Below are 25710 nucleotides of genomic sequence, written 5' to 3' on the forward strand. Positions count from 1 at the left end.
CTCAACAATAACACAACATGTTCAAACATCTTAGACAAAAGCCAGCATGATTAATGACATTAGCATGTCATCAACACACAGATAACATCAATTGCAAAAAGTGTAATTATACCTCTTCTAATTAGCTGTCATCACCTGAAATAATTAAACAACAAAAAGCTCTTAAGCTAGCAAACAGCTGTTGAAATTATTTAAATATTTTCCCTTCTCATGTTGTTTCCCAATAGACATTGTTATGGTCTATCGACTTAAATTTTAGTTGATAGAAGACCATGTCAAATAGATTTTGCTGCCATGAAGGAAAGCTCTCTGCAAACAGAGCAGAGGACTTTATCGTGCCATTCTAGGCACTATGCTGCTTTTACTGCTGCTTTTTCATTCTGTATGAGACTAAACACAGAATGGTTTGGGTTGGAAGGCATCTTTAAAGATGTCTAGTCCACCCCCCTGCTGTGGGCTGAGACAACCGTCACTAGATCATGTTGCTCAAAGCTCCATCCAACCTGACCTTGAACATGTAGTCCACCAAAAATGAAATCCCTGATCTAGGAGTCATATCGTGCAATTAATTTTAAAGTAAAAGTCCTCCTCCAAAATGATAAAAATCAGAAGTATAGTATGGTTTCTAATCAGGTGGCATCTGATTTTTTGGTAGCTCAGATTGTTTACTGAAAATTACGCACTATTTTCAGAAATATATTTTGAAATTCATTGTCAAGCTTGTGTTTAGCAAGTTTGAAAAATATTATTAGCACTTCATGAAGTGAAGAGGCTTGCAAATCTATGTTTACTCTAATACGGTCTCTATCATCTTGTTGTATGAGGAATGTATACATACCAGTGGGAAGAAGTCTGAAAAGTCTGTGCTAAAAACTCCAGGAGAGCATTAGACCATGATGCATGGCAAACAGATCTGCCATACAGCCACTCTGGTGTGTACACGGACTTGTCCAGGCTTTCGAGTGTCTCTTCTGGTAAGAAGACTTGTCCATGCAGACCCACTACAGGTTTTGGTGCACACAGCAGTTTTGATTCCACACAGCACCAACTACACAGCCATCATTCAACAAGAATAAATATAGAGGCCATATTTTAAGAGGCAAAAAGCTGTTAAATGGTGAAATAGGGTTATAAATGATTCAAGGTTGGTGTTCTGTTTTGTGCCAGAGTCACATGACAGCATCCCGGGGGACGTGTTTCTTAAAGAACGATGTTATTGCCTGTTTAGTCAGTGAGCAGGACGTGCAGGAAGATGGAAAGTTTTTGAAGGCTTGGGTTTTTTTTCATCACGTACTGGTAATTGGCAAGGGAAGTTTGCCAGAATTTAGGAGCACAGATATCAGTTATCCAAAGGTAACTGTTTTCCTTAAAAGTAGCACAATGGAGAACCATTTACAGGAGGTTGAGGCATTCAGTAAACCCACTGGAATGAGAGTGGAGCAAAACATTGGACGGCGTGGAAGAATGGCAGTTCCTTCATCAAAAGGACCATACTGAGCTTAAGAGAGAGGTCCTGGCCAAGGAAATAATTTATATTGTGGAAGCTGGCTGGCAGGTTCCCCAGGCAAGTTTCCAGGATGGGTTCCAGTATGTGGAATTGGACTCACCTGGTTAATGTCATGTTCCATCCAGGTAACACTTTCAACAGAACTTATTTACAGTAGGCACAATATTGCATTGATGAAGACAAATTGCTTCCAGTTCTGAAGTTAACTTGCTTACAGCTAGTTCAGAGGTGACAAGAAACATTATCAAGTAGTTTTTTGGGAGGAGCGGATTGATGTAAAGGCAGACTTGGTATAATGAGTCTCAAGTAACTGGGCCTTTTTAAGCTTTCAGCTTCAGGTGTAAGAGATCAGCATCCAGGCTCCTTGTTGTTTTAAAATCCCATTATTCATTTGTATCTTACATTTCTACAGGAAGCTTATATGTCGTTTACATCTTGGAAATACTACTTTGTGTCACTGGCCAGTGATTCCAGTGGGAAGACTCATAGGAATAGAGTACCTGGGATGAACAATGAGTGTATTGGAGGAGCTCTGTGCTATCTAGTGTCATTAGAAGAGAGGGTTCTGCTTCAGAAAGCTGGAAGATTATACAGTAATTGCTGAAGCACTTAAAAACTGATTCAAAGAAAAAGGCTGTAAGTACAGGTCATCTTGAAAAATCATGGCACTAATGTCCTTCAGACACAGTGGGTTGCTATTCAAAACTAAAAGGAATGATATAATGTACTTACAACAAATAGTGAACTTTTCAGTCTTCAGAATTTTCAAAGTCATTGGGTTTTGTTTCTTTTCACTCTGTTTGATTTTATGCAGTAAGGAGTCTTGAAATGCATTCAACATCAGGTTCTGCCCATTCAGAAATACAGCCTGAATATAAGTACAAAATGTGTTTCTTCTTCTCTCATCACAAGCTGAAAATAGATTTAGTCTGGTTTCTATGAACTACTTCTCCAAAAGTTGTCAATAATCTCTTCCAAACAGCACTTTCCCAGTAGTTCTGTAGTTTAGAAACAGAAATGCAAGGAAAATTGGAAAGAAAAAGTGCTTTGCAGGGTTTTTTTAACTACCACTCTTCAGCAAATCAGGCCAAGATCATAGAAAGACAACATCCAAGTTATTTCAGAAGCTTCCATCCTCAGTCTGGAGGAAAAGCTCACATATTGTTCAGACTCTTGAATCTCATGCCATTAAAATTCTAGAAAGGTGCTTTTTTCCTGATTGCTTTCCTTTTCCATACAAATCTCATTGACCTTGATAGCATTCTGTTAATCTCAGTAGCAACTGTTCCTTAGGAGACAGTTTGAAAAAAGAAGACCAATGGAAAAATGAAAAAACAGTTTAAAATTAATCAAACCACATTTTGATAAAGATTTCCTAACTTTGTTTTTAGAGCATTTAGAGTTGTTGTAGCAGTTGTTTGTCATCACGTCGGATATCTACTTAGAAGTGGGAGCACTTCAGGATGGGATTTCATCCAACACCCCTAAGTGCTAAATCTTATATATGTTATTACATTTTCTCAACATCTGTTACTTTGATTCTCTCGTGGTTTTTAGAGAAGCAAATCTTGATCAAGCCCCAGCACTGTCATATCATCCCTTCTCTTCACCACTGACTTGATGGGAGACACCATGTTTCTGGTGGGAGACACTTGTGTCTACACCCCCAGTTCTGCCAGTGGTCCTCTGTGTAATTCTGACTGGTTTTACTTCTCTGCTTGCACATCCGTAACAGGGAGAAAGGGAGGGAGAAAGAGAGTTTCATTCTCTTCTAATGTTTTTTCTGGGGATGTGAATAGAATTTTTAGTCCCATTCCTCATACAACAAGATGATAGAGACCGTACTAGAGTAAACATAGATTTACAAGCCTCTTCATTTCATGAAGTGCTAATAATACACTTTTGAGGAAAAATAATGAGCAATAACAATGCGAAGCACACAGGCAAATTTTCCTGAGTTGGTTAAAAGCCTTGCAGAATATGCAAGATCATGAGGAACTAGTGTTTGCGAATTAATTTCCATGCCTTCAATTTAGTAAACATTTATTCTTGATGACATCTTTCTAAAGATGGCAATCAAATTTGGGTTCATACTAAAGATATTTAATTTTTCTCTGGTAATAAAGAAACCCCTTGACCCCAGCTACTGGTAATTAATACACAAATAAAATTAGAAATGTTTTCCATTTTTTGCAATGATGAGGAGGGAGTGAAAGCTAATTATTCAATAATAAAAATGAGATTTATAATTCTGAATGAATCTTGTTTATTGATGGGTGCCTACTATTTGCAGATACTTATCCCATTGGCTTAAACTCTAAGTCTCAAAGAAAAGAGAGTTGTTTCTTTGCTCAGTGCTCCAGGTTTCTTGCAGCCATTCTTGACTTCAGATAGCTTAAGATTTTTTCCCAAACAGGGAGAGGAGAGAACACATTTGTCCTGGCACAGACATCTAGATGTTAGACATCTTGCTACAACCCATTTGCCTTGAGCTTTTTGTAGTCGATTAAGAGAAACACTCATCTTTAGAGTGTAATTCACCTCAGCCTGGCATAAGCACCTTAGTTAAGCAGGGTGGAAGAATTTACATCTCTCTGTAGATCGTGAAAAAAGGTTATGGTGACCAGTTTAGATATGGGTGTGTAAAATAAGAAGTGAATCCTACCACAGTGCTTACTCAGGCCATTTCTAGAGCTTTCTTCTCTGCCCAATGCATGTTTAAGAACATGGTAACTTCAGAATTCAAGCTCTCAAGTTCTTCTTATATAAAAACTTAACTTTATTGATAATGCCTCTCAATTTAATTATCAATAAATATCATCTTGAGAATAATTAATAAAATTTTGTAAAAGTAAAAATCCCTCAAATAGCTTTGAGAAGCTGCTTTTATAACATTGCTTTGCCCTGATTGTTCTTCCCCTGATGTCTTCCCTTTGGGCAGTACCTTACCCATCTTATAGTTCTTCTAATGATATATAGTCTTTCTGTAATATTGTATAACAGTAATTAGTTATATAGTGGTATAGCAAATACTTTGCTGCTAGATTAGATGTACTGCTCTAAAATGTTGCTTATCTCATTCTACAAAGATATCCTGCTGATTCTGTATGATCAACCTTTGACAAGGAAACACTGATTTATTTTTTTTCTCAGCATTTCCGAGGATCCTGCCCTGCTGAACAGTGTACTAATATTTGAAATGCTTTTGAAATACCCAGGAACTATTGCTTAACTGAAGTATTCTTCTTAGTTTTGTACAGTAGTATTACCATTGTATCTGTGATGGTTAAAATATACACGCATAGTAAGGTAGAGAGTGGTAAAGTAAAACTTACAAGGCCATTGACAAGGTATGGTGGGTTAACTCAGTTCAACAGACAAGCACCACCCAGCTATTCACCTGCTCTGTCCCAAATAGTACAGCGGAGTGAACAGGAAGAGCAAAAGTGAGAAAATCTGTGGATCAAGATGATAGTATAATAAGTGAAGAAAAGTGGAAGAAAAAGACAAAATAAAACAATTGATGCAAAGTCATTCACTGACCATCTCTCGCAAGTAGACCAGTGCCCAGACAGCCTCCACGCAATGCCGCCCTTCACAAAACACCTCTCCCCCTCAGTTTTTATTGCAAGGCATGGTTTTATATGGCATGAAATCTCTCTTTGTTCAGTTAGGGTCAGCCGCCTTTGTTGTGTCCCCTCTCAACTTCTTGCACATGCCCAACCTATTGACTGGGAGGGCAGAGTGGGAACGTCTTGATGCTATGGAAGGACTGCTTAGCAATAGCTAAAATACTGGTGTGCTATTTACGCTTTCAGTCACAAATCCAAAACATCACAAGATCCAAACCAGCACTATACAGGCTGCTATGAACAAAATCCATCCATCCCAGCCAGACCCAGTGCAATCTCCACCCTATAATTGATTGTCTCATGCCAGTCCTTTGTTTTTGCTTTGTTTTATCACAAAATCGGCTTTTGAAGAATCGGAATTTTTCTTTCCTCTTTCTTAAATAGTTACTCTGCTATATTGCCCCATACAATGAGTTTCTGAGCCCTTCTTTCAAGCATGACAGAGAAACGGCAGTCCTCAGCTAAGCTGCAAATACAGCTATCTGGAAAAGCTTTGGCATAAAAGGATCATCCCCACAGGCTTTCCTGAAGTCTGGAAAGACGAACCACAAAACTCAATTCAGCGACTGAGAAAACACACAGGAGTTGTCCAAAGTTAACTCAAGACATAACAAAAATGAATAAAGCATTCCAAGAAAGCTAAGGAGTAAGGGATCAATACTGGCCCAGATGAGCCAACAGTGGCTGGTATAAGGAGAAATATTCTTTCTCCCTACAAACTTCACCTCTTTTCTATTTTTTTTATTATTGTTAACAAATTTTTATTTTTCAAACTGAATTTATCATTTTTTTTCCCTAATCATTCAGTAATATCTCAAATCACATTAGAACCCCTTTCTTCTTTGCATGCAGAGCTGTATGTGTAAGGTCCTTGTAAGCAGCTTTCCATACCCTTGCTTATTCCTGGTTCCTGTCTATAAGGAATTTTTTTTGGTGCCAAATTCCATGGTTTCTCAGAAAGCGTTCAGCCTTCTAAGCCTAAACTTAGTCCACCGCATACTTGCTATCTAGCTGAGCATCTGTCTGATGATCCATTCTCAGGTTACCTGTGAAAGCTCAACTGCTCCAGAAACATCTCAGCATAAGATTGGAAAGAAACATCTTCGACTGTTAGTTTTGCCCTGGCCTTATCTAGTGTCTGACTGCACATTTCAGACCAGGACTCTGCAGACAGGCTTGAGAATTTCAATGCTAATTCTGCAGGCCAATTTCTGCTGCCTTATCAGTGATAATTCACTCAGATTAGTACTGGAAGTCTCTTTCCTTTTTCTCTTTTGTTTTGAAATGTGTGCACCTATCTCCACATGGCATTTTGCTATAGTCATGATGGTCTGAGAATGCTGAGAAAACAGCCTTTATGGTCTAATATCAGCTAGAAGGTACTATGTTTGCCCTGCCCATTGCTAGTTTATGATTTTAAACCACTAATGAAAATATGGGCGAGAAAATTAATCAGAATAGACCTCTGAAGGACCCTTTTTGAAATGTCATCTAAATATGAATGTGAAACATTTGTAACTGGTCTTCAAGAACAACTTTTTTTACCAGTTTTGCACCCAAATATAATTTTCCCTAGAAAATTTCTTCTGTGCTTACTTCTGAATTGCTCTTAGTTAATTTAAAAATGTATTACAATCAAATAAATTGCATATATTTTATATGTTCAATTACTAAGCTAGTTGCACCATAAAAGAAAATTAGACTGAGTTCATGTGACATATTAATCATATTTCATTTCCATGTATGCCTGACCAGTTTTCTAGGAACTTGTAATCCTCCATAGTTTTTCAAATATATGGTATATCAGAATATATCCAAATATATTTGAAAATAGTTCTCAGGTGACTGCATCAATTTTCACCCATGAACTATGGGTGAATTTCATCTGGCATCGTTGACTTGAATACATATATCAAATCTAAATAATCAGCTCTCCTGCAAGCACTGTGCCCATAGTGCATTCCCTTTTCCATGTTAAAATTAATTTCATTACAGAATTGGCTGCCCTTTACCTTTGCGAAGACTCAAGCAAAGAAAGTGTTGGATACTCCAGCACTGCCTGCAGTTTGTCTTCCCTCCTGTTTACTAAATCCCTCTACTCTCTTCTATTTTCTTCTGACATTTTTACAGAAATTTTCTTTGACATCTCCAATTAAAATAGATTTCACATTACCATCTTCCCGAATGTATTTGTCTATATTTTTGTTATTCCTTTAAAGCAGTCCTCAGACACATGCCAATTTTCCAGATCTCATACAATTCCTTTTTAATTTTTGGATTTTTTAAGCTTTTCTGATGCAGGAACAATAGTGTCCCTCTCTGCTCACTCTCAAGTCCTTAAATCAGGTTTGGCATTATATATTTAGAATGGCCCCTTTCAAAACCCACCTGTTCACTTGAACTTCTTGATCCTTTGCATTATCTTCTCAAGAGGTCTCAGTCTCAGCTCTCTAGGCTACTTTCCCAATTCTTTCTGTGTAGTAGCAAAGGCTGTTATTTCGTTATTACTTTCATTCCCAAATTATTTCCCACCTTTGGGTTTTCAATCAACTCCTTTCTGTCAGATTTGAAATACTGTTTTCCTTGTAAAACCAAAGTCCTGCCTTCCTGAAGCCAAAAGTTTGTCCACAACACTGGCAATCTGATCACTTAGCTTGTCTGTACCCTGACACATGGGATCCTTACAATCAAAAAGTTATATGGATAGTAAAAATCTACCTTATTACCTGGCCTTTGGATGGTTCTGATGGTAACTCAAAGACTCCTTCATCTGCCCCCTCTTCCAATTTTCTGCTTCATGTTCAAGATCCTGAACATGAAACAGTGTGTTTTTTCCCCTTTTGATCTTCACCCAGAGATAAGCCTCTTTCCTACCTTTTCCTCTTCTTTATTTGATGGTATTCTGTTGTATTAAAAAGACCGTATCAAGTTTTCTTTTATTGAAAACAGGAAAATTCAGGCAAAAGATTTTATTTATTTTTAACTTTTGTCTCAAAAAATCTCCTACTCGCAGCCTTTCCCAAAGCTTTATATGATGTGCATGGGACACCTTATCCTGTTTCCACGTGAGAAGAGAAAATGAACAATCGTACACTCCCTGCCAGGCAAGAAAAAAAATTAATCTATTTTCTCATGTATTTCAAATTCTAGAGAGATAAAATCAATAGAAAGACTAAGGATGAAAGGGATTTCTGTAGGTCATCTAGTCCGAACTTTTACTCCAAGCAGAGCAAAGTTCAGAGAAAGGTCAGGTTGCTCGGGACCTTTTCCTATCCAGTTTTTAATATCTCCACAGATAAAGATGAAGATGAAGAATTTTTAATTCTATTCAGTAAAATGATCTTGCATATAGAATCATAGAATGGCTTAGGTTGAAAGGAACCTTAAAGATCCTCTATTTCCAACACCCCTGCCATGGACAGGGTCACCTTCCACTATCAGATTGCTCAAAGCCTCATCCAACCTGGCCTTGACACCTCCAGGGATAGGGCATCCATAGCTTCTCTGGGCAACCTGTTCCAGTACCTAAAACCCTCAGAGGGAAAAATTTCTTCCTTAGATCTAATTGAAATCTACCCTCTTGCAGTTTCAAGCCATTACCCTTTGTCTTATAATGACATGCCCTTGTAAAAAGTACCTTTCCAGCTTTCTGGTAGGTTCCCTTTAGATACTGGAAGACTGCTATAAGATCACCCCAGAGCCTTCTCTTCTCCAGACTGAACAACCCCAACTCTTTCAGCCTGTCTTCATAGGAGCCCTTTAATCATCTTCATGGCCTTCCTCTGTCAATGTCCCTCTGGATGGCATCCCTTCCATCCAGCATGTCAACCACACCAAACAGCTTCATATCATCAGCAAACTTGCTGAGGGTGCACTCAATCCCATTGTCCACATCACCGACAAAGATATTAAACAGCGCCGGCCTCAGTATCGACCCTGAGGAATGCCAGCCATCACTGGTCTCCACTTGAACATTGAGCCTCTGACTGCAACTCTTTGAGTGCCACCATCCAGCTAATTCCTTATCCACTGAGTGGTCCATTTGTCAAATCCGTGTCTCTCCAATTTAGAGACAAGGATGTCATGCAGGACAGTGTCAAAATGTCAAATATATTTTCACATAATGTCATAATTTGTTTTGAATATATAATCTATGTATATTAGATGTCCTGATTTCCTGCTAAATCCAACAGTTGACTGGGAGAGCTCCTGAGATTTTTGGTTATCTAGTTGTCTAAAACCTGCTCCGATTGCATAAACTTGTTATGAGGAAGGACATGGAGAGAAAGTCATGAAAGGCTGACATCTAGCCTTGGTTTATGATGAACACTTATCTTATCAAACTACTGTTAATAAACTCACTAAAACGATAAAGAGCAAGATTTAATTTTAACTTGGTTTACTGATCTGCTTTAGCAATGGCTAAAGGTGATAGCTTGGAAAAATATTAATCAGAGTCAGCTATTTAAAGTCAGATCTATTTTTTAGCAGTTTCTGCAGGGAAGTTCATCTACCAGCCATCAACCATGAAGATTCTTAGGTACCTCCTGGTTTACCGAAGATTTCTGCTCATTGTCCTCACCCCACTGCTTTTACTTCCACTTCCACTTATCATCAAAACCAAAGTAAGTGACCTGCTTTGAGAGGTAATTATTTGTACATTTATGTCAAGACTGAGATCCCCAGATCTATTCAGAATAGTAGAATCATGGAATCATAGAATAAGGGGTGGATATTGTCCTGGTTTCAGCTGGGATACAGTTAATTTTCTTTCTAGTAGCTGATATAGTGCTCTGTTTCAGATCTAGGATGAGAACAGCGTTGAGGACACACTTGTGTTTTAGTTGTTGCTGAGCAGTGCTTACACTAAGTCAAGGACTTTTCAGCTTCTCATACTGCCCTGCCATGAGGAATCTAGGGGTTCAGAAGAAGCTGGGATGGGGCAGAGCCAGGACAGCTGACCCAAACTGGCCAAAGGAATGTTCCATACCATATGACATCATGCTGAACAATAACACTGCAGGGGATTTCGCCGGGGGGCGGCAGCCACTGCTCAGAGACTTACTGGGCATCACCCAGCAGGTGGTGAAGAATTGCATTGTGCATCTCTTCTTTTGTATATTATTATTATCATTATCATCATCATCATCATCATCATCATCATCATCATCATCATGCCTTCATTTTCTGTCCTATTAAACTGTCTTTATAGTTTAAAACCACGAGTTTTACCTCTTTTACCATTCTTTCCCTGATTCCACTAGGGACATTGGGAGTGAGCGAATGGTTGGGTGGTGTTTAGCTGCCTGCTGGGTTAAACCACAACAGTCCTTTTCGGCACCCAACATGGGACACGAAGGGTTGAGATAATGACAGATCTGACCAGAGCTCTCAGAGTTGTTGTGCTTGTTCTTGGAGTTGTGTTGTGCAACACCTTGCTTGCAGTATGTGTTCTCTGTTGTGCTGTTTGTCATCTTTGTGGGCTGGATTAAGGTTATCATTTTGCTGTACTGTGTAACACTGGCTTATGATATGATACAATTATTGGTCATGAGACTAATCTGGTATTTGTACTCACCATTGCCCTCATCTCCGTACTTCGGGAACCATCTCTTGGAAACTATTAATAATTACACTCTTTACCTTATCTTCTCGGAGAGCCAATCCATGGGAGAGACAAGTGGGGACACTTTCCTCTGCTTCTTCACCTTCCCCTCTCTTCCAGGCTCTTGAGAATTTTGAACATCTTTGGGATGTTCAAACCAGCATGTTCCTAATGCTATGTCTCCTGAATGCGTTTCAGGTCTTTTTAAAGTTTAAACAACTATTTAAGGATACCACCCAGAGATCTGTCCCAAGGCGAATAGTTACGAGTGGTGCGGTGCATGGGATAATATGGGCAAGTGCCTAGGACAGTGGGCACCTCCAGAGTTTTGAAATTTCACACCTGAACAAGTGCAGAATCCTGAAAACCTAGTATAATATTTGGAAAAAATATGTTGTCACCTTGGTGATGCTTGAGAGACACAAATCACTGCAAAGTGCTGGGACCTGGCTCATGCCTACGGAGCCCTGTTCAACATATTCAATGCCCTCAATGGCAAAAGAAGATCTCTGGATCCGATGACAAAACGACAGATACTGCCGCCAGTTCAGCCCCAGCAACAGGCATTGTGACTGAACCAGAGAACCAATCTGTGCCTGTATCAGTTGACCTTATACAAAAGAAGAAATATTGGATGTGAAAGTCCGCTGATTTAGTAAGGGAAGAAACTCCCGCTAAGAAGAGGAAAGAGGAAGAAGTGGACGAGGCAAGCTACTCTGAAGCAGGGCCATCACAAGAACAGGAGTAGGAAGGGGCAAAACTTATAAACAGGGCAAAACTTATAAACAAGGCAAAACCTCCCGATCCCCATTCCTGAGTGAGTTGTGAGATACATGAAACGATTTCAGCCATTGTCCTGCCAATCAAGCTAGCCCTGCCCAAAGTTTTTACGTACTGTAGATGGAGATAAAATCGCTATAGTGCATACAAAAAATATGCTGGGGAACACAGTCTGGTTTATTCCTGTCTCAGGCAAAGGCAAACCCATCTGTGGGATTGCTTTTTCTCAAGGACCTGGGTGCACTTGGTTGGTAGTGGAGAAGGATGGGGAATTCTGATCTGTGCCTCAAGAGGATTTGATTTTGGGTGAGAATAGCCAATGGTTTGAATTGTACAATGTTTATTGTTATGTAATACCGTATTTCATCACTGCTATGGTTGCTATATGCCATATCAAGAGTATTACGGTAAGAATCACTCAGATTAATGAAGAATGATGGAACTGAGCAAAGTGCAGCGACGATAGAACTGGACAAGCGCAGCAGTGATGGAACTAGAACTGGCTTCAGTATGCAACAATCCAAAACCAGACACCATCTCTTCTGTCCTGAAGGACCATTATGACAGATGGAGCACAAAGTCATGGACTAAATGAACTCAACGGACATTTTAGAGAGATGGCCCATAGACTAAGGAAATGATATCTCTTTATATGTATCAAAGGACAGGAAAGGTTGTGGTGATTAATTGGGATGTATTGGAAACTAAGGGACCTGGGCATGACATAGATGGTATAGAATAAGGGGTGGATATTGTCCCAGTTTCAGCTGGGATACAGTTAATTTTATTCCTAGTAACTGCTATAGTGCTCTGTTTCAGATCTAGGATGAGAACAGCGTTGAGGACACACTTGTGTTTTAGTTGTTGCTGAGCAGTGCTTACACTAAGTCAAAGACTTTTCAGCTTCTCATACTGCCCAGCTATGAGGAATCTGGGGGTGCAGAAGAAGTTGGGAGGGGACAGAGCCAGGACAGCTGACCCAAACTGGCCAAAGGAATGTTCCATACCATATGACACCATGCTGAACAATAACACTGCAGGGAAGTTGGCCGAGGGGCAGCAGATGCTGCACAGGGATTGACTGAGCATCAATCAGCAAGTGGTGAGCAATGGCATTGTGCATCACTTGTTTTGTGTATTTTTTATCATTATTATTATCATTCTCCCTTCCTTTTCTGTCCTATTAAACCCTCTTTATCTCAACCCACGAGTTTTACCTTTTTTTCCATTCTCTGCCCCATCCCACTGGGAGACAGAGTGAGTAAATGGCTGGGTGGTGTTTAGTTGCCTGCTGGGTTAAACCACAGCAAACGGTTTGGGTTGTAAGGGACACTGAATGATTACATAATTTTTGCATTGTGGGTTTTTTATTTTTTTATTTATTTATTTTGTCAGCTCAGAGTGTTTGCATAGAAACATAGGGAAGACAACAGCTTTAATGTAAGATTCTGTGCTGGTTGCATGATGTTCTGAATTATATATTTGTTTTCTTGGTCAGAAAATGTTTTTATCATTTAACATCATCTAGTTTACCTTGAAAATCCTGTCCTTACTGTTACATTTTGGCCACTTTTAAACAGCTCTGTATGATTGACAATGGACATGGATTTTCAGGAAATTGTCAGGAAGACAGTTGCAATTACCTTTTTATTTGATGATGGATTTTGTTATGTTCTTCATATATTGTGTTGCCAGATAGCAAATGATTGGAATCAATGATCTGAGAAATTCCCTCTGGTTCCTAAACGGAGCAAAGGTTATGGCAGAACACCTTAGTTTTATTTTGCTTGAAATAAACTCTTCTGGCATTCAATAACTCTTGTGACAACGCCAGCCTGATGAAACAGCTATCTAAAAAATTTATTAGTGATTCCATTTGGTGCAGCTCCGATGTCAGCAGAATACAGTGGAATACTCCTGTGATGTATTATCACATATGCATCATACGTATCATGTAACAATACATGAAAGTCCAGTTTGGAAGTCCTTGCATCACAGATAGACAATGGTTACAGAGCAACATGCTTCACAGTTTCAATATTTCAATTTCCTCTCTGAGGGGAAATTCTTGAGAAATTCTTAATGAGGTAGGACTTAAGTGAGATGAACATTTGCTAGGTGATCAATGAATTGACACTATCAAATTGTTTTGTACGTAACACAAGCTTCCCCTAAAAAATAAATATTAGCCATAGCTGACTGACTTGGAATTAATATTGTTGTTTTCCAGTCAGAGGTTTCCAGAGCCATTTCATTAAGCTATTCCTTTCCCAATATCTCTGCTGCTATAAATAATAATATACTACTAATAATTTTTATTATTACATATTATATAATATAATAATAATTATTTATAAATAATATATAATAGCAAACCATCTCTGCTGCTACTGAGTAGTTTAATGCCCTAACCAGTGGCATTAAAAGATCTAAACCATTTTATCTCAAGAGCAGAAATATAAGTCAAAACTACAGAAAAGAGATTTCTATGATTCTAGAAGAAACTAGGCTCACTGCATCTTATATTTGTCTATGGCTGTATTTTACAGGCAGCATTCAAGTAAATTCTCCTGAAAAAAACTCCTGTTTTCCAGGGATTAAAATAAAAGACACTCACTAAAATTGCAAGTCTTAAAAACAGCTGTGCTTTTGTCAGTCTTGCACAATGTTTTTTATATTAGATGTTATCCTTGTCTTATTGATGCTAATGACAAAGCTTCATTGATTGCAGGAGAGACAAAATTTGACCTATTATTGACTGTGACTACTCCTAGAGGTTTAAATGTTTGCTTGTAGCTGCAGAATGTTTGTGATTTATGTTAATCCATGATCTGAGAAAGCTCCAGAATGATCTATATGATTAATTGTGCTTGAAGGAAAAGGAAGTTGACTTTTTCCCACCTTTCGTAAGTGTCAGCATTTAAGTAATTTACTATCTCAGAAAAAAATCTTTAGAACTATTTTACAGATTATGTTTCATATTTTATCAGGATTATAATGGCAGACAATAGATACCCTAAATTCAGGTCACTTGACTCATACTTGTTCCAGGGAGCGGAATTTCTTTTCTGACATAGCCGGCCACTTTGCAATCGTGATTCTTTTCCTGGATGATCCACTCATATTTTTTGTTGGTACCTTTTGTATTCTAGGAAGCAGAATGTGCCTACACATTGTGTGTAGTTGCCATCTTTTGGCTCACAGAAGCTTTGCCACTGGCTGTTTCAGCTTTGCTCCCGGCCTTTATGTTTCCATTGTTTGGCATAATGGAATCCAAGGAGGTAACCCTTTTTTTCCTCTCTATGATATTATGGATTTCAATGATAAAATCTCCAAAAAAAGAACCACATAATGTTGAAACTTGATGGACTAATCCATGGATTTGCTGAGTGCCAATCACAGTAGGTCTGCCTCAACACTTGCTTACAAGCTTTGTCCTCAGGACTTGTTCATATTTCTTTAACATTCTTTTCCTAGATTGTGATTCTGTGATTAGATGTCAATCGATGGGAAAATGCCAGATAGATATAAAATATCCTTAATGTTGCAGAAGCGAGATGACACACTAAAGACCCCATGTGCAAAATTCTAAGTATACATCTTCATGTCAAAGAGAGAACATCACAGATGACCATACTCCAAGTCTATGTTTAAAGTTGTTCTTTTATCTGTTGGATAGATGACTACATTAATAAAAACAGCATTTCATTAGCAATTTAGTTCATATGTGAGATGTGACTGATGATCTTTAGGTTGTTGATATACTAAGTTTTATTTTTCATTTTGATTTAATACTATGCACTTTAGTGCAGTTACTCTTGCATCATTTGGTTAAATGATTAACAGTTTCAATGAAATTAACAATCTAAATTTAAGCCAAAAATTTTTCTCAGTATTTACTTCAATATATACCCTTAATGATTTTTTTTTCATTAAACTGATAATACTAAATGCTAATAGAAAGTCACCATTTAGTTACAAAATATTTTTTGTTTTTATTCCAGGTGGCATCTACTTATTTTAAAGACTTCATCTGCTACTGATTGGAGTAATTTGTTTGGCAACGTCAATAGAAAAATGGAATTTCCACAAAAGAGTGGCTTTAAGAATGGTGATGCTGGTGGGTGTCAACCCTGCACGGTATGTGCTAAACAATGTCTTGAAGGACAATAATACTTGTGGAAAGCTATGTATTCCAGAAATAATTGCCTACTGCTTTTTCCATAGTAGAAACCCAGTCTTTCTTTCTACTGGAACAAAGTAGATATTTGAAATTATATGATTGATTTGTAGGTGACACTTTATATTTTGCTGAAATCCTAATTTAAAGTTCCCTGCAGTGACTCTGTTCGTCATAAGGATCCTTCTGAACAAAAAGTCTGATGAATTTGTGAATAATTTAAGGGTCCAGTTTCTTAAGGGTGGTAGTACATTACATACCTGATGCCTACACCTAAAATCTGTACTGTGCTTATTATTAATTTGTATTTCAACATTGTTTGCAAAATTCTGGTCAGCTCCCAAAAATACAAGAAGAGTCCAAATGCACAGTGAGGTAAGAAAGCCATAAAATTAAAGATGTGGCAGAGAAGGAAAAACACATTAAGCACAATGTCTTTGTTTTGTTTTTTTTTCTTTGTTTACCTATGAAGAAAGTATCAAAGGAATAGGAACTTCCCTAGCTGGATGAAGTGATGAGGGAAATGAAATCACAGACTCTCTTCTTACTCGCTGTCAGCGTATATCTTACAAAATGAAAACTCTTTTCTTTGCTTGCTTTACCAGCTTGCAGAAAGCTTTAGGCCCACAGATTCATCTGTCAGCACATCAGTAAGGCTTTAGATAAGATCTGTAGAGCAAGTCTGGCTTCCCAGAATACATGATGCTTATGACTTCTTGTCAGGAAGCAGACAGTGGCAGGAAGTAAAAAGTCAGAAAAGTAGAATAGAGAGAAAATAGAAAATGCCTCTTAGGTGATCTAACTAATAACACCTTATGGGTATGCTGGAATTTTTCTATTTCTCAGTGATTTGTTTGTCCTAATTTAAATATTATATATATTTTGATTTTTTCTGCATCTACCAGAGAAAGTTGGTAGCTTTCTCTTTTGACAAAATGGTCCTTACATTCTTGTTCGACTGCCTCCTATTATCTCTAGCTATATTCCTGAGCTATGCAGTTTTATGTATTTCAACTTCTCTTTTTCTTTTCATCACTTCTAAATCCTCATCTTTTGGCTGAAATCTTGAGAGAGAACACGTGGATGGCGTGCTATGCTAAGCTCAACACTGCTGGGGAACTTGCTGTGGACACAAGAAACCCACAGCCAGCTGCTGACAATACCTAGAGCAACTCCACAGACAGCTTTGTAAGCCTGAGGAAGCAGTATCCCTTCCAACTGTCTCAGCTCCATCACATTTCCCAATCATGACAAAAGGATGATAAAATTTTGATAAGATGCTCTGTGAAGAAGAGGATCCTCCCACCTCTCAGCATCTGCTGCTGGTTAGCTATGCCCACTGCAAAGTGATGCATGCTCTTATCTGTGCATAGCCCTCCTCCTCGCTAACAGGAGTCCCCAGCCAGCCTGTGCACGCTGGAGTTTCATGCAGGCAAAGTTATCATTGTAGGAGATTCGTGTGTTATAGGATATGGGGGATGCAGCAGTGGAAGTAGAATAGCTGGAGTCTTCTAGATTCAGCATTCTATATTCTTCTGGAATTCTATCAGAAATAGCATGGCCAGCAGGGCGATGGAAGTGATTGTCCGATTGTACCCAGCACTGGTGAGGCCACGCCTCGAATACTGTATGCAGTTTTGAGCCCCTCACTAAAAGAAAGACACTGAAGTGCTGGAGCGTGTCCAAAGAACAACGAAGCTGGTGAAGAGTCTAGAGCATAAGTCTTAAGAGGAGCGGCTGAGGGAACTGGGGTTGTTTAGCCTGGAGAACAGGAGGCTGAGGGGAGACCTTATCGCTCTCTGTAACTACCTGAAAAGAGGTTGTAGTGAGACGGGTGTCAGTTTCTTCTCCCAAGTAACAGGCAATTGTGTTTAAAAGATGTGTGAATGTGATGCTTCAGAACATGGTTTAGAGGTGGACTTGGCTGTGTTAGGTTAACGATTGGACTCAATGATCTTAAGAGTCTTTTCCAACCTAAATGATTCTATGATTCTATGAGTCCCTAAGGCCTCCCATCATTTAAGCTACGCGGTCTGGTCTGCAGGCTAGCAAGGAAAGGTGGATACGTCTATGTAACCTGCAAGGACTAGAATGAGTAATAAAACATTGATTGTGCATTACATAACAAAGAATGACTTTATAGTTGAATGTAAATGAAGTTATCATCCAAGGTTCCATGCAGAATATTTTTTAATAACACCACAGGGAGAATAATGCAGAAAAATTGGGGCTAAGCAGGTTAGGATATATTTTATTATATTTTTAGTCAATTCTAGGGTCACTCATTAGAGTGTACCACACTTGACCAGAAGTCCATCAAATGCTGGAAATTTATGATGTGCAGTTTTGAAACACATTGTGGTGGGTTAGGCTGCTCCGGCAACTATACCCGACACAGTCCCCTCTCACCCTCCCACACCTCAGGGATGAGGGAGAGAATCAAAGAGGAAAAAGAAAAGAGACCCGAGGGTTGAGATAAGAACAATTTACTACTACCGCTACCAATATATGTATATACAGATATGTACAAGGATAAACATATGCAAACGAGTGATGTACGGTGTAATTGCTCACCACCCTTGACCGAGGCCCGTCTCGTCCCGAAACTGCAATCCCGAAACAGATAGAACTCGATACCGCAATCCCGGACGAACGGGAGGCCCCGAGACAGAGAGCGAGAGAGAGAGGGAAAACACTCTGAGCACCCGAAAGTGAGAGTCCCGGAAGGGCAAAAGCCCTTCTTTCCGGCTGACCCTGACTCTTATACTGGGCATGACGCTGCATGATATGGAATACTAATTGGCCAGTTTGGCCCTCAATCTTAAGTTCAGGTACAAATCGTAAGGAGAGTCGTGGACCCCTTGTCCCAGCTATGCTCCCCCTTATCCTGTTGTGCTCCTGCACACTGGCAAGAACCCAGCAGACTGAAAAGTCCTTGAGACCTCAGTGCCATCTATAAACATCAGTGCACTATCAGCGTTCTTCTCAGAGTGAGTCTCTGAGTAAAACCAAAACACGGAGCTCTTCTAGCTGCTAGAAAAAAGAGCTAATCCTGGTCCCAGCTAAAACCAGGACACACATGAGCAAAGGTCTTAATTTGCATTGTTTTTAAATCCTCTTTCAAGTTGCGCTAAAATAATATTTTCCTGTAACATGAACACGTATATTCAGTGTACTTCGCCCAACCAGTGTTTTATGCACAAAAATTTCTCCTGAAAACATAATTCTTCCCCAATCTGAGCACCTAATCAAAACTCGCTTAAAGCCAATGCAATTATACTCCTGATGACCATTTGTGTTGAATCAGGTCCACCACCTGCAGATCTGCACATCATTTCATCATTGTGCAATTAAAAGTGCACAGAGAAAAGACAAAGTATCACGGTATTGAACTTTTTGTGCCTCTGTTGATAAAAAAAAAATAAAAAAATTTAAAATGCTATTGCTATTAGCTGAAATGAAAGGCTATGAGAGGCATTTTGAACAGTATTTTATGTCATAAAATATTGCTTACATTATTTTTGAATAAAATCTTTTTTTCATCTGCTAAGTAACCCTTACAGTTTTGTGAAGTTTTTGATCAAGACTAGGAAAAGTGCTTTACAAACTGCACAATGACTTCTCAGAAGATACTGTAACACCACAGTCCCTGCACTCACATTTGTTCTCTCACTGAGGTGATGCATGACAGGTGTTTAATGATGCTGCCAACACCTTGGGACAGGAAGTCAAGAAGACTACTCTCATTTACAACTCCAAGATATGCATTAAAAATGACAATGTGGCCCGTATTCCAAGTTTACTGTCCAACTTCACCAGATATGACATGGAATATCTGATTTTTTTAGTGTAAAATTAAAGCAAGTCCAGTCACTGATGCAATTCAGTGCATTGCACCAGTGCAATCAGGAATTGCACAGATGCATTTCCTATTTGTAGTAAACTTAGCATAAGCTGTGCCAAGACCAGACTAACATTCTAATGACCTTCACTTTCCCATTTAATTTCAAATATGATGTTTATTGAAGCACAAATAATCCCTGTATCTGTCTTGGGACTCTAATTAAGAACTAAGTTAAGTACCACTTACTGAATTGTTAATATTTCTTCCTATAACACCTGGACGGGTATCTACAGGATTTACAGCCTAAGTGATAAATCCAGGGGTTTGACCTAGGTCATAAAATATGAGATTAATAACAATAGCATTATAGCCATTTTAACTTTCATTTGAACTTGTGATACACATGGTGTTCTTTCTTGAAAGATGATCCAAATACAGTATCATTCTGTAAATAAACGTTGTTGCTTCTGTTTTGATTTATAATATATTTGATCTTTTAACTCTAACGTACCGTAATTTCAGTGTCTTTGCTCAAGATAATTTTAATTCATAGACTTCCTCAGAGGTCAATAACAAGCTTTAAATTTTCAGTGTTTCCTACTTTCAAGATTTCTGTTGACAAAGCTTTCCATTTATATGAGATAGAGTGGTGGTAGGAGGTGTTGCTCTAACAGCCACAGACTCTTTTCTCCTCTTCCAGGCTTACGCTGGGTGTCATGGTTAGCTGTGCTTTCCTGTCAATGTGGCTCAGCAACACCTCTGCTGCTGCCATGGTGATGCCAATTGTAGAGGCTATAGCTCAGCAGATTGCCAGAGCTGAAAAGGAAGCTGATGCACTGGAGATGTCTTGCTCTAATGGCTCCATCAACCCAGCACTGGAGCTGAACGGTAGGCACACAGAGCAGTTTTTGTCTTTGCCCACCCTCGCTCTACAGCCGAGTAAACACCACTTAAAATAAAGCTGAATGGCTGGGGAAGTACTAGCATCATTACATGCTTCGTTGTGAGACTTCTCTTGGATTACTGTCTGTGAGGTCTCTCACATTCACAAAGATTAGTTAAAACTGAACAGGTACAGAATACAGCAGTTATATGAGAGGAAGAGAGAAGAGGCTGGCTTGTTCAGCCTAGTAAAATGTCTAAGAAGAAATATGACTACAGGCTATAAATACACTGAGGGTTAAATGTTAGTGAGAGAAAAGAGCTCTTTAAGCTCTAGGATAATGTTGGGAGAACAAATAAATCTACGCTGGTTACATACACAGTTGGATTATAAATTAGAAAGATTTCTCCTTACTAGAAGATTCAGGCTCTGGGGAACAGGAGTCATGAAGGAGTAAGGTGCAACTCAGCTATTTTTAAGATTGGGACTTGTGTTCATGTGATGATGTGAAATGGTTGCATGCTGATGGAGCCTTTCCAGTTTTGCTCTCTTAGATACTTGTCTTTGCATCGATGTCTTACAGAAAATATAGGAGAATGTGAAAGCAGTGACTGGAAAGAGAAGGAAAAACAAGTTAATGGGTAATAGTTACTCATTTACTAAATTCTTCTCTAAGAATTCATCTAAATAGAATACCTGTTTATTACAATACATACTTTTGTTTTTCCAGATACAACAACGATGTGAGTAGTACTGTGTGCACAATTGAAAAGGAAAATGAAAAAGAAAAGGAACAGGTACTTAAGGTGTCTTTGTATTGCGCAGTCAATATGTATAACTTAGTCTTAACCTAAATCTCACTTCTGTGAAACACCTAACATGGCATAGCTAGCAATGAAGCTAGTTTCATATGAATAAGAGATATATGTGTAAACACACATATACATACAGTTTACTTATGTAGTTATTTCATTAGTGGTTTTGTGCTACCAGTGTATTTTACACAGGCTAAACCTACCTCACCAGAGTACAAACTCTATGTATCAGGTGTGTATATATATCACTATATATAAAGGAATTCTTGTGTAGACTGAGATAGTTCAGGAAAAGGACTTCAGAATTTGACTCTCCCTGCTTTCCTTTGCATGAATAATTACAGTCCCACTGTAACAGCAAACCAAACATACTGTGTAGGCTACATTGCCAGCAAAACGTCTGGCTCTTCTGGGACATCCTTGATCCTATTTTTGTGCTTGATGATGAGCCCTTCTTATGTATTAATTTGTGTATATTCTTTCTAAGCAGAACCTACCACCTGCTGAAACAGGGCAAAAAAGCAGAGAGGACAAATACAGTGGGGTTTTTTAAAGTGATGTGCTTATGTGTTGCTTATTCTGCCACCATTGGAGGACTGACCACAATCACAGGAACATCGACTAATCTGATTTTTGCTGAGCACTTCAATACGTAAGAGACCATATTAAATTATTTGCATTCTTCTTAACCCAGAATTTTAGCTGTTCTTTCTTGAGCTCTCACATGGCTCGCTTAAAATGCATTAGACACCTTACCTTTTGATTTGATATTATTTGATTCTATTACTTTATTTTGTTGTTTTTTTGTTAAAGAGATAAATGGAATTGCATGGTTGTATTTGCCTTACATCGGGAAAAGGCTATAAGTGATCACCCACCACATGCCAAGATGACCATTCTTTGCTTAAGTAGTACTTTACTCTTTTAATGGCTGCATAGAAAAGAGGGGCTTATGTGAGGAGGAAGACACTACTTAGCATGATTATGACAGACACATCTGTCCTTAAAGGACTGTCATTGGTTTCTAAGTACAGCAAGAGCTAAGTTTTGGTCTGCTTAGCAAAGAGCATCAGGAGACTTTCCGGAGGCTATACTTAGTGCATTGTTGAAATGAGTAATTTAGGTCCATTGATCAAAGAAAAAGCAAGTCATTTCAAACCGGTCCGAAACTTTGCATTTAGTGGAACACCTTGTTTTGAGGCTATTAAAAAACATTCTTTAATACTCCTTTTCTTTTCTAAGTAGAACTACTTAGAAAGAAAATTTGCAGATTTCATTCCAAAGCTTTTGAAAAATCAATAGTTCTTGCTGAACTTTTTTTTTTCTCCTGCAACTACACATTGCCAGAAATATTCCTACTTTAATTTTAAAATAGAGCAAAATAAACACAATCCTTTTATCACCCTCTGCCCGCTATTCTGTGTTGCAGACAGCAAAATGGTGAAAGACCAGTTATGATAGATTTTCTTCCAACCTGTGTTCCATGAATGGATGAAATTTGTCTTCAGCATGCTGCTAAAGAGAACTGAAGTGGTACAGTCTGTAAACCAGCCTGTGCTAAGAGAATAGCAACAATGGAAACAGCACGGAAATTATAAAAGTGCCTGTTATTGGGGCCAAAAAGCTACACAGGGCAGACTGTGGCATTATAAGTCCTTCAGACTTAACTTTTAGACGTATAAGCATTTCTGGTTCAAGCAGGCTTCACACTCAGGAACCTAGAAGAATCCAAGATTCATTACTAAGGGTAAGAACTGTTCTTGTTCGTTTCCTTGAAGTTACAGGAGACTTGAAGAAAACTGACTTGCAGCTGGTTTCTCAGTTTGTCTTAGCTGTTAACAATCTCTTCAAGAATGTATAAGCAGATCGTTGTTCTCTCCTTAAGTTTTCACTCTCTGCTAGGAGCATGGGGCCCTGCATATGTAATCCAGTTTTATACCCCATTAGGATTTTGTTTAATCTTTGCACAACTACTGAGCCTAATCCTTAACCTAAAATGAATCTACCACCTAACTGTGCAAATATTTTTATCTTTAACTGTCTTGCTCCCCTTCTGCTTAGGGCCTTCATTTCTATCTATGCCCTGTCTGAAGTGAGAATTGACCTGTTAGTGTCACTTGGACAAATTTGCAGTCTACCTTCAGGTATCATAAGCATCTGAAGGAGGATGATTCAATGAAAGAGCTGCACATACAGCATATTCCTGGGTTTCCTACTCAGTGGCAAAAAACTTAAAATGGCTTTGTGACATTCCGTATTCCTCGTATCTGCCCGACTTCAGTATTAAATAAGCTGGAATTAGTGTTTACTGCTCTCTCCTTCCCTCCTTTTCACTTGTCACATGAAGAAGAAGGTAGTATATCTGTGTCAGCATTGAAGCCTGTGTGTTGCTGGCAACCCTTAGCCTGCAGCTGATTAAGGACATTCAATTAAGCTGTTCCATAGGGCAGAGGCAAACAGTGGAAATGTTGATGCGATGCTAAGCATCCCTGTCAGTGAGACCAGCTTCTGTAAGGACTTCCTTTTCAAGACAGATTTGTTACCGTTCCTCTCAAAGCCACTCTGTTATTCAATTGTATGCAAAAAGCCTCTACAATATAGTGTCTAGAATACATCCAAAGGAAAAAAAAAAACCAACAAAGGGGAAAAAAAAGTGAAAATATTGGCTAACACATTGGAAAGTTGCTTAACCAGCTAGTAGGCTAAGAATTAGTTTGCTCACCACTGCCATAAGATACTCAGAAGCCTTTACCAGCCAGGGAGGCATCAATGAGGATGAGACAGGTTGGTCCTCACTGAAATCTTTGGTTCTCCAGTCAGGCTTACTGGTAGGTTACTCAGTTTCCTGAATCCTATTCTGGTAACCAACTTTGAGCCTTTCGATACAAAGAAGAAAACTTTGCCAATATGACACTATTTTCAACCTAAGCAATTTTATAAAAGTAATAAAAGGAATAATCTTATCTGGATTTGTTCTATGAACCAAATTTGTTGGTATATGTGGTGTTTGCCTGGAAAGAGGCAAGACCTGTAGTAGATAATTCAACAGTAGCAAATAGTCCAACCAGCACTATATAATAGATAATTTTAAAAATTGTTTAAATTGATCATCCATTCTACCTGAGTAATATTTGGTCTGGAGATGAAGAATGACTAAATTTAATATTAAGATTACTAGAAATACTTACTATATATTCAGCCCTGCACAAGCTTTCTATGACATCTGACCGCAATAAATTAACATTTTATAATGGAATTGACTCTTAATATAAAGTTTTCAAGAGCTCATTTTGTTGCTCAATAAAGAATTATCACACATAATTCAAGAAAGAAGATCATAAACACTTAGCAAGAGATGAAATTCTAAGTCATTGCTCTGCTGATGTCATTTTTTTCCTGTCTTGGAATTCATACATTCAAAAATAGATGTGGCTAATCATGTAATTAAAGCCAAATAGCCATGTAATCAATAAATTATATATAATAGCACAATGCCTTTTCATGTTCCATATTTCACTCTCATCACTATGTACAGCTGCAATTTAGAGCATCACCTTAAGAAGTGGGTAGGAGGTTTGATTCAGTCCCTTCTGGCACTTTAATTGCAATGTATGTAAGCATCAAAATAAATATAGATCAACCGCAAAATTTACACAATTCTTGAGAAAGCTTTTATAATAAGCATTTCCTGCCTCGAAGACCTATATGACCATCATAATTCATTCTCTTCTAACAAGGCTCAAAATACAAAAGATTGGATAATAATTGAAAATAGTAATTTCAGCCTCTGTCTGGACATTGTGATTTCCCTTCCATATGATTTTTGCATCGAGGAGGAAAACTGTTTAAGAAGACAAGAATTTTCTCACTTTTAACATTAAAAACTCTCTCAGTAAAACTGGAGGAGCTCAAAGGAAGAATAATTTATGTTCTTAAAGTAAATTGGAAAACAGGATTCATTTACCTGGCCTTCTTGCCTCTCTGGCATCTATCTCATTCAACAGTAAATTCATTCTTTCAGAAAACCAAAGTCCATTTCTTCTTTTCCTAAATGCATATGGCAGGGAGAGGTCTGTTTGAATGGTCCACATCTCTGAACAGTAGATGAAGAGAGCCTCAAAGAGACGAGATGACTGGAGAGACAATCCATCTAGCAAATGAGCATTCCTGTCTTTCCTGTAAATTAGTAATAATAATTTCTTTTCTAATCTGTTTTGAATTCCTTATGGAACCTTAAACAATACACGTCTCAATGCTGTCTCCACTGTTGTTTCTAAGTTGATTGGAGCTTGTTAATTTGAGTGTATTTTATTGTGGTGAAGTGTCCTCTCAAAGAACTGCTTTTCTTCAAGTTCTGTTTCTTTGTAGTCCTAATGATCCTTATCTCTGTGAGTGGCCCTTCCTTGCCTCAACTCAGATTAGGCACACCTAGATCTGTGTCAGATCCCCAGACCTGTTGCTGAT

At 38.4% G+C, this 25710-nt stretch overlaps 1 protein-coding gene across 1 annotated transcript in view; it reads left to right on the forward strand.

Annotated features, from left to right (window-relative positions):
* Nucleotides 1-9665: 9665 nt before the first annotated feature.
* The window catches only part of SLC13A1 (solute carrier family 13 member 1), a 28097-nt gene continuing 12052 nt past the window's right edge, over nucleotides 9666-25710 (forward strand). Inside the window, 9 exon segments of the mRNA XM_086610054.1 lie at nucleotides 9666-9764; nucleotides 14677-14805; nucleotides 15529-15550; nucleotides 15553-15664; nucleotides 20249-20436; nucleotides 21015-21072; nucleotides 21162-21228; nucleotides 21734-21793; nucleotides 21795-21898. Coding sequence (XP_086466180.1) covers nucleotides 9666-9764; nucleotides 14677-14805; nucleotides 15529-15550; nucleotides 15553-15664; nucleotides 20249-20436; nucleotides 21015-21072; nucleotides 21162-21228; nucleotides 21734-21793; nucleotides 21795-21898 — 839 coding nt within the window.

This window comes from Tauraco erythrolophus, chromosome 4 (genome assembly GCF_009769465.1).
Source record: "Tauraco erythrolophus isolate bTauEry1 chromosome 4, bTauEry1.pri, whole genome shotgun sequence".
Taxonomy (NCBI): Eukaryota; Metazoa; Chordata; class Aves; order Musophagiformes; family Musophagidae; genus Tauraco; species Tauraco erythrolophus.